The 10,130-nt window shown below is 42.2% G+C and overlaps 1 protein-coding gene across 1 annotated transcript; it reads left to right on the forward strand.

The window, feature by feature from the left end:
• The first annotated feature begins 3,020 nt into the window (after positions 1–3,020).
• Positions 3,021–6,905, forward strand: LOC130054950 (uncharacterized). The gene has a single exon (XM_056166076.1). The coding sequence runs from the start codon at positions 3,021–3,023 to the stop codon at positions 6,903–6,905; it is 3,885 nt and encodes a 1,294-aa protein (XP_056022051.1).
• The last annotated feature ends 3,225 nt before the right edge of the window (positions 6,906–10,130 follow it).

The following is a 10,130-nucleotide window of genomic DNA, read 5'->3' on the forward strand; positions in this document are numbered from 1 at the left end:
CAATACTGGTCACCAAAACTCAAAAACACTTTCAAAAGCTAGATAAGGTATGAACCCCCCCCCCAAAAAACAAAAAACACCTCAATGAACTTTTGGTGGGAAACACAAGAACCAAGCAAAAAGCATAAGACAAACTAAAATACCAATGGAATTAAAAGATAAAAAATAACCATGACCATAATATAATTAGAGCCCTGCGGCAATCTCGATGGACCTTTTTAGCAAATGACCATTTAACACGAAACTACAGGTTGGTTGAATAAATCTAGAATTCATCTTTATAAATTTAATGCAAATAACAATATGTATATACAGTACCAATTTCTTCAATAAATGCACATGCAATATGTGCATAATATATAAAACCCGAGTCTGTCACACATTTCAGTGTGTTAATGTGTTTCGTGATAAGGAAATTATATTTTTTGCCTTTGTTTTGTTTTTTCGTTTACACGGACTTACTTTATGTGAAGTTTCTAGAGTGCAGGCGTTCTACTAGCTGTTTTCCACGTGTCCTGGATTAGGTATTCTCAGTACCCCAATGGCCGGTGAGTTGAACTGGCAATGTACAAATGTGCAATATGCCGTTCTTACCAAAGGTATTATCCCTATTCGCACGAAATTCAGAGAAATTTCACAGGGTTTAAAGGGAATTGCAAAATCTTTATTCACAAGAATCGGTTTTTTACTTTTGGCTCTACGATGTTTACACTACCGCAGCTTCAACACAAAAGCAATCGGGCGTGACCAAACCTGGAGAGTATACCCCAAAAGTAGCTTATCGATGATAGAAAACTAATATGGCGTCGGTACATCTAGCATATTTATTAATTCATGTCAGCTTTAACAAGGGAAGCAGAAATTACATGGAGAACAGGTCATTCTCAGAATCCACCATTTCATATTAATACCCCATACTAATGCATTATGTATTTAAAAACGGTGGATTTTGTGGATGAATGTACCAACAGCCGCTTGCTTAACATTTGGCATAGTAAGCTTTAATATAAATATCAAACAAGCGCCTGTTGGTACTATCCCTTTTCCCGGCTTTGTCACCCCCACCCCCAGATTGTGACAATATGTTGTTTCACAAATGAAGAAAACAAATAAGATAAACATACTGAAAAATACTCGATTTATAATTGAACCCCTTTCAATTTTTTTTTTACTTTATTCTGGCTGCTACCTTAAGAAAATATTTTATGAGCCTACCCAATGAATAAAAGGTACCTCCCGGTAAACAACATTGTAAAAGATAAAATAATTTTTTGAACAATTTTCCCCAAACATAGCCTTTTTTAAAATCCAACGTGCTTTTAATCGAACTACAGTGTAGATATGGTTAAGATAACTGAATTTGAATTTAGATCTACACCTGGTACAATATAAATTTATTTTACCGCTTCAAAGTTTAAAGCAAACGAGTCCGGTTTGCCTCATTTGGGATGAATCTATGAAAGTTCGTACATTTTCCAATATCCTGCATATTAGTGTTGAAACTGAAGAGATACAGCGGGAAAGAAAGATTGAAACATAATCAATGTAAACTAAGATGAAGTTAACGATCCATAGTAAGAGTAATCAACAGATTTATTTCATATTATATATATGAAAAGGCTAACACAGAATTTAAGCTTGAATGGAATTAAAAATCAGTTCATTTTTAATATAAAGTGAAACTTCTCCAAACCGGCCCCTCAGAAAACCGGTTCTCCCTGAATATCGGCCGATTTTCAAAGTCCTGGCAGAAACCTTAACATTTCCTTACAAAGAAAGTCTCACAAAACCGGTCACCCCTGAAAACCGGACATCGGCCACTTTTTAAAGTACAATTGTTAACAAACATGTGTAAATTACCCTTATAATACCGGCCACTATTTGAAGACTAGAAAATTTTGACCAGAGGGGTGATTAAGACCGGCCAGGTGTGAAAAATGACTGACCTACCGGCCAGGTGGGAAATTATCGACCGGAGGTGTGAAAAACACGAGTGGCCTCTACAAGTTCTATAGTTTACCTGTGCTGTCCAGGGTGTTAATTGGTGCTTGGCTAATCCAAGAGACCCTTTCAAATTTCTGTACGAAATGTTATAAACAGATATGCATATATTGAATGAATACAATCAATACGCCATATTGTTGCACCATGGATATAAGCGGTAGTTAATAAACAACAAACCCCAATCTCTCACCAGAGGGCGTTACGCTACGCTCCACAACACCTCTGTTATCGTCTGATTTACAAGAATTTTTGTAAAACAGTGTCTTTGAAAATAAAATAAATCTGCATCATTTTCATAAATAAAACATAAATTTATGAGTTAAAGACAACTTGGTAGGTATCGAAACGCTGTATGACGTTAGTGTAACCTCCATATTTATGGAACTATTTTGTCTTGTCAAATGTATTAATTTCACTTTTACTTCGTAACTATGGACTCTACATAAAATTACATTAGAAAAACTAGCGAGATTATAATGATGAAAATCTGACATTACAAGTAGTATAACGCGTCCCGATGGCTGGTTCAACTGAGTGCACTTTTGAGGTCAAAAGGTCAAGTTTTAGAACGCACTGGAGAGCGGCCGTTGCTAAGGCGGGGCGTGCCTATCGCGTGTCGAGGTAGCGCTAAGGCGGGGCGTGCCTAGCGCGTGTTGTGCAGGGGTAGGCCGATATGAACTAGAGCGCGTGGTATGACGCAACAATGGGTCGATAGCGGTATAACGCAACGATGGGGTAGAATCGATAACACTAGCTAAAGTCGTTATGACGACGAGCCGTGTGTAAATCCTTTAAAATCCACTATAATAAACGCATGATGTGAAGTTTACACATTTATTAAATAAACAATCTAATTAATTTAGAGAGTTATTGACGTTGTGGAACATTCTATATGACGCTGTGGCCGAGCTAGGACTGGAACATTATAGCTGACGTTGTGGAAAAACCTGCTTTTCTATGACGTCACAATAAGTATATAAACGCAATACACAATTCGCGTTGTCACTTTCATAACCATGTCTGAGCGAATACCCAACGACTTACGGAATAGCAGAAATGGGCTCCCAACCAATTATATTGAACAGCGATTGAGATTTTTAGAGGAACAACTTCACATACAGCGAGAGCGTGAATTACAACTCCGCAGAGAAAACTGGCGACGAGTGAGATTTTTACAGCGGGGAGGGGGGATAAATAGAGAAAAACGCCAGTTAGTGTCGGAATATTATCAAATCAAGCTCGACAGAGGGCGGCATTCCAGGAAATTTAAAGTGAAACAAAATGTGTACAACGTTACTTTCAAAGAGCTTCCAGATTCTTCCTTTATTCGGCGATTATTCAAAGATATGCTCAAAAATGTGAAACGGGAAATGCAGTGCAACCCCAATGATTATGTAAGGCTCAACATTCGACACCCGTCTTTGGATTCCGAGATTTGGGTAGAATTCACACAATCCAAGAATCTCAACGAGGATAAAATTTTGAATAAGATAGAAGCCGTACAGCAATCCAAGAAAGAGTTCCTGATGACAGACGGTGCCACACAGTTAGATTTTTTTCATGTCAAATATCCTCAAGGTAGCAGGGGAAACAAGAAAAAACATCTGCATGTGGATAAGGAGAAATTTAAGATTTCCAAGAGAGCCATCGTTCGTATTCAAAACCCCGACGATTCATTATGTCTACCTCGAGCTATTGTCGTGGCACAGTTACACAGTCAAAAACCCGAGCATTCCGACCCCGAATGGGAGAAGAAATGGAAACGTATGAGACTTGGGGATACACAAGCTCTCGACCAGAAACGACAGGCCTTAGCGCTCATGGAACTCACCGGGTGTGCAAACGATCAACCTTGTGGCCCTCAGGAATGGGAGAAATTACATCAGGTCTTGGCTCCCGAGTATCGCTTGAAAATATTCCATTTTAAGACAAACACGCAGCGATTACGATTAGACCCCATCTACAGAGGTCAGGGGAGCGGAAAATGTTTGAACATCCTGTTGGATAACGAACATTACGATACCATAACATCGATGGCGGGAATGACAGAAAATCCATATTATTGCGATTATTGTGATGTTGGATATAGCCACATCGAAGACCACCGTACCGTCTGCCCTCACCGCTGTTCGTTTTGTTTGGCCGACACCCCCTGTTCCCCGGACGGCACCCGCACGGAATGCTCTCATTGTAAGGGATTTTTTAGAAATGCTGCGTGTTACCAGACCCACTTGAAACCTTACAGTAGCAATACCGCGACAACCGTGTGTAATTTAATGGGACGTTGCGACCAGTGCCAGAAATGGATGTCTAAGCAATTATTAAAGGGACACGCGTGCGGGGGAAAAACACAATGTCACATCTGCAAGAAACTCGTCACCACCCCACATTTCTGCTTCGTTCAAAAGAAACCCAAGCCCAAACGCAACAAGGAATTGAAAATGTACATTTATTTCGATTTTGAATGTACACAGGAAAACGGAGTTCACACCCCTAACCTCTGTGTGGCCGAACGCGTGTGTCAACATTGCGATAGTTTAGACATCGACATGCGCTGTGATCACTGTCATGCGTTTGGTTCGCAACGCCGCTTCGTATTTCAAGGCCCCGACACCTTAAAACAGTTTATGGACTGGTTGTTACAATCCGAGACGGACGAGAAGGGTAAAGTGACTTTCAAACACGATGAAACGACCGTCATTGCGCACAATTTCAAGGGATACGATGGGCAGTTCATCTTGAACTATCTAGTGCATACGGCCTGTATCAAACCCGCAGTCATCCTCAACGGCAGTAAAATCTTGTGCATGGGAGTGCTCGGCTTGAGATTCATCGATTCATATAATTTCCTCCCCTTTCCCCTCGCCAAGATGCCCTCTGCGTTTGGATTAACAGAACTGAAAAAAGGTTATTTCCCCCACTTTTTTAACACGGAACAGAATCAGAATTACGTGGGGGCTTATCCCGATGCTCACTACTACAATCCTGACGACATGTCGATCGCTAATCGTGCAGCCTTCTATACCTGGTACACTCAACAGGCCGGGAAAGTGTTCGATTTCCAGAAGGAATTCCTGGCTTACTGTATCTCGGATGTGGATATTTTACGCCGTTGTTGTGCGCAATTTAAGGCGACGCTCTACGGACTCGTCCGCGTCGACCCGTTTCAGGAATCCATCACTTTTGCCAGCACGGCTAATTTAGCGTATCGCCGAGGATTCATGGCACAGGACACCATAGCCATCATCCCCAATATGGGATATCAACCGTCGCGCCGCTACTCGGCCAAGGCCTGTCGCTGGCTCACCTCCCTGAACCGCAACATACGTCATGCTAAGAACGGGGGCGAAATTACCATAGGCCCTTATACGGTGGACGGCTACGAGGAGGAATCCCGCACCGTGTACGAATTTTACGGCTGCTACTGGCACGGGTGCCCCACCTGTTATCCGAATCTGTTGACTGAAACTCACCCCCATCGAGTCCAGCAGACGTATCAAATCCTGTACGAGCAGACCTTGAAACGCGCCGCCGCCTTAGAGCAACAAGGATATACCGTCGTGAGCATCTGGGAACACGAGTTTGATCGACAAGTGAAAAACATTCCAGAGTTACAAACATTACTACGAGACCTCGATATTCAGGACCCCTTAAATCCCCGCGATGCCTTATACGGAGGTCGTACCAATGCTACTCGCCTGTATTGCGAGGAGGGAGACATGCGATACGTCGATGTGTGTTCTCTGTATCCTTACGTGTTGAAATACAGAACGTTTCCCATCGATCATCCTCAAGTCATCACCAGCGATTTCAAGAATGTGAGAGAGTACTTTGGTCTCATTCGTTGTCGTGTCTTACCACCCCGAGGTCTGTATCACCCCGTCTTACCCTATAAGACGGGAGGAAAATTACTTTTCCCCTTATGCCGAACCTGCGCCGAACATCGCAACTTAGGACCCGACGATCGATGCAGTCACAGCGATTCAGAACGCAGTCTGACTGGCACCTGGGTGACCGTAGAAGTACACAAAGCTCTAGATCTCGGTTATCGGCTCGACCGCATCTATGAAGTCTGGCATTTTGAAAAGACCAGTCAGGACTTGTTTCGATCTTACATCGATACTTTTTTAAAAATTAAACAAGAAGCTTCCGGATTTCCCGATGAATGTCAGACGCCCGAACAGAAACAAGACTACATCGATGAGATCCGGCGCCGGGAAGGCATCTTCATGAATCTAATAGACATCGAGAAAAACCCCGTCCGTAGAACCATTGCCAAACTCTTTTTAAATTGTCTCTGGGGAAAATTTGCACAACGATTACAACTACCACAAACACAGTATTTAACCGAAGAAGAAGAATTACAGAAAAAATTACAAGATGCCACTCTAGAAATCAAAGGAGTCGAGCTGCTGGAAAATCAAGATCATCCGGAAACTGACATGATGCTAATCAATTATCAAGAGAAAGAAGAATTCCTAGAAGACTGTCCTTTTGGAAACGTAGTGCTGGCTTGTTTTACCACAGCGCATGCTCGTTTACATCTCTACGAGACGTTAGAACCTTTGGGGGATCGCGTCCTCTATTTTGATACGGATAGTATTATCTATCAACATGACGAGACCCAATTTAACCCTACCATTGTCAACAGTTTAGGCGGCTGGACCGATGAATTGAGTGGAGATCGTATCATCAAGTACATGTCGGGAGGCCCTAAAAATTATGCATACGAGACCCAGGGGGGAAAATCAATGTGCAAAGTCAAAGGACTGACGTTCAATTATCGCGCTTCTAAGATCGTCTCACTCGCTACCTTAGAAAAAATGTTAAAAGGGGAAGAAGAAGAAGTCCACGTGCGTTATCCTCACTACATTCAGAGAACGCGCGCACCATCCCCTTAGTAAAGAAATACCGCGTAGTGTACGACAAGCGACAGCGGGTTCACCATTACAACACGCTTCCTTATGGATATTAGGTATAAAAAAGGAAACGCGTCTTGAGAAAAACATCAGTCTGCAAAATGAGTAAATACGGATCACTACAGAATCCTTCAGTGCCTTCCTATGGTGAATTATCGGCTCGTCTAGTGTCATTTCATACAGCCCCCGATATTCTGTTGAACTTATTACCTAACATTGCAGAAGCCGGATTCTTTTACAAAGGAATGGATGATCATGTGCGTTGTTTTCATTGCACATTGTCTCTCAAACATTGGGAACCCGGGGACGATCCTTGGATAGAACATGCCTATTGGAGCCCTCATTGTGCTTACGTGTTGTGCAATAAAAGTGTCAAATGGGTACGACAAGCCTTCAATGCCTATGCCCGCGCTAAAGACAGTGATCGCGATTGGGGAGACTTACCCTTAGACGGGGGAGGAAATCCAATGTGTACCCAGAAATGTCACATTTGTTTAGAACGAGACTTGAGAATTGCTTTTTTACCTTGTGGTCATTTATGTACTTGTGCTATGTGTGCTTCAGGACTTAGAACATGTCCTATTTGTAGAGATTCTTTTGTAGAAAAGGTTCGTATTTTTACTTGTTAATAAATATGTATGATCCCATGAACTTGTGTCATTTATCAAGATGTATGCCTACGAGACACTGGCCCCGTTCAATTGAAACATGAATTTACTATGGTGGTGGCGGGTCCCTCTAAATCGGGTAAAACGGAATTTGTGAAGCAACTGGTACAAAATACGCAGTGGATATCACCACCCCCAGAAAAAATAGTATGGTGTTATCGAGAATGGCAACCGGCTTACGAATCATTACAAAAAGCTGTAACATTCGTTCACAACATTCCTCAAGACGATGAGAAATTAGTCGCCGATCTCACTACTCGCCATTTACTCATTTTTGATGATATGATGGGTGGTAAAGCCATAGAATCTATTGTAGATTGGTTTACGCGCAAAGCACATCATCGTAATACCAGTGTTATATATATCACGCAAAATCTATTTGATCGCGCCGTGCAACATCGTACTATCAGTCTGAATGCCCACTATCTCGTGTTGTTTAAAAATCCTAGAGATAAATCTCAGATTGGGGTATTAAGTCGTCAATTACAAATGCCTCATTTATTACCCGCGTATGATGAAGCCACCAGTATTCCTCACGGGTATTTACTAGTCGATTTAAGTCCTCAGACACCCGAGGATTTAAGATTAAGAAGTCAACTCTTTTCTACCTTAGCGGTGCACATGCCACCGAGAGTATAAATATCATTATGAATGACTATTCATTTCATTTCACAAACAACTTTCATCATGGGTAGACCTACAGCCAAGAGTAAATTAGTGAAAACGTTACGACGTTTACAGCGGGAACGGGATCCCGTTCAACGAGCCCATCTCATTGAATTAGGGCGTAAAGCCTTACTCAACTGGTTTGCCATGGGCGCTAAAAATTTATTACGAGGAGTCTTACCCGTGAATAAACTCACGGGGCGTTTCATTCAAACACATCGTCACGACTTGAATGTCATTGCCAATAAGAATGCGAATGAAGAAGATCGTAAAAAAGCCATTTTGAAACGGGGTGGAGCCGGATTCTTAGGAGGGACCATCATTCGTCATTTGTTCAAATGGGAAACGGGGCAAAAACGTAAAAGACGTCCTCGTAGTGTGGCGAGAGTCGTGAAGCAAAAGAAAACACGTGTGTTACCCCCTTCCCTCTTAGCCTTAGCTAAGAAAAGAAAAAAGAAAGTTCCTAAGAAAGTTCCGAAACTCATCATTCACCGGAAGACCCACGATCCTAAAACCAGTGTCCTGGCTCCTTATCTCTTGCGCATGGCTAAATTTCCTAAGAAGAAGAAGACCCCTAAACTCATCGTGAAAATCCCTTTTTCGAAATATATGACACCTCAAACAACCCCACCCAGGAAAACGAAGACTTTAGCAGAACTGAAACAAGGATTAGCTGAAAAGAAAATGGAACGAGCCATGCGAGGACCCATAGGAACTTCCAGAACCACCGATACAGCCTTACCCAGTTTTGGTCAAGCCTTTGGGGGTATGGCACATTTTACTCCCTTAAGCACATCGACCCCTAAGCAGAAATACAAATGTCGATATTGTCCTCTGCAATACAATTTGAAAAGTAGCCGCGATCGTCACGAGGAGACCGTTCATCACGGGCGTTTCAATCCCCAACACCCGAGCGCGTAACACTATAAAAAGCAGGGGGAATGTGCACAGACCTTCATTATTACACTATGGCTGATACGAAGAAGTGTGAATCCCGATTAAGACCTCATTTACCCCTCTTGCAAACCTTAGCAGCTCCTCATTATTCCTCCAAATTAAAGAGAGAGGTCATCAAATATTGTTCCAATGACTGCATTCTAAAGATTTGTGAGATCGTGTACAATATATTAAAAGGGGTGATTCCTCTCACTCCCGCTCAGAAGCGACAACTTGGTCCTAAGAAGCACATCTTAAGACGCATGGTGCAGCCGCAACCCGTGAAAAAACGACGAGCGTTACTCAATCAGAAAGGGGGCTTGGCTTCATTCGTTTGTGGAATTAACAAAATTTGCAAATATCCCAATAGAAGATGAGTCGTAAAATGGTATTAGTACCCGAAGCCATGCTGAATGAGTTGAAGGGAAAATTACCCAAACCTCCCGAATTTCAATCGACCGTGGGGTTACGCAGTGAATTAGATGACATCGAACATCGAGATGATTTAACCGAGGGGGAAAAAGTAGCTTTGTATGGGCATCAACTTCATCGATATCGACAATATTTACAACAAGCACGACAACAGACTCCGTCTAAACCTTTACCACCGACACCGCCTGGGGGTGCCACAGTCGCAGATACCAATGCATTAGAAGATCAGATTATCAAAAGTGTCAGTAAACCGGGTCAAAAGAAAGCGGGTTTATTACTCGATCATCTCAAGAAATCCAAAGTCTTAACTTGGAGTAAAGAAGGAGAAATCAGTTATAGAGGACATAAGGTTCCCGATTCCAATATCGTGGATTTAATCACCGAGTCCCAGAGACAAAAACCTTTAAAACATCGTGAACCCCCTGCAGGGTTACAGCAATTTGCCCAAGCTTTAAAAGAAACGAATGCCCCTAAAGGATATGTGACCAATCGTGATGTTATAAAA

Source organism: Ostrea edulis, chromosome 5, assembly GCF_947568905.1.
Source record: "Ostrea edulis chromosome 5, xbOstEdul1.1, whole genome shotgun sequence".
NCBI classification, from domain to species: domain Eukaryota; kingdom Metazoa; phylum Mollusca; class Bivalvia; order Ostreida; family Ostreidae; genus Ostrea; species Ostrea edulis.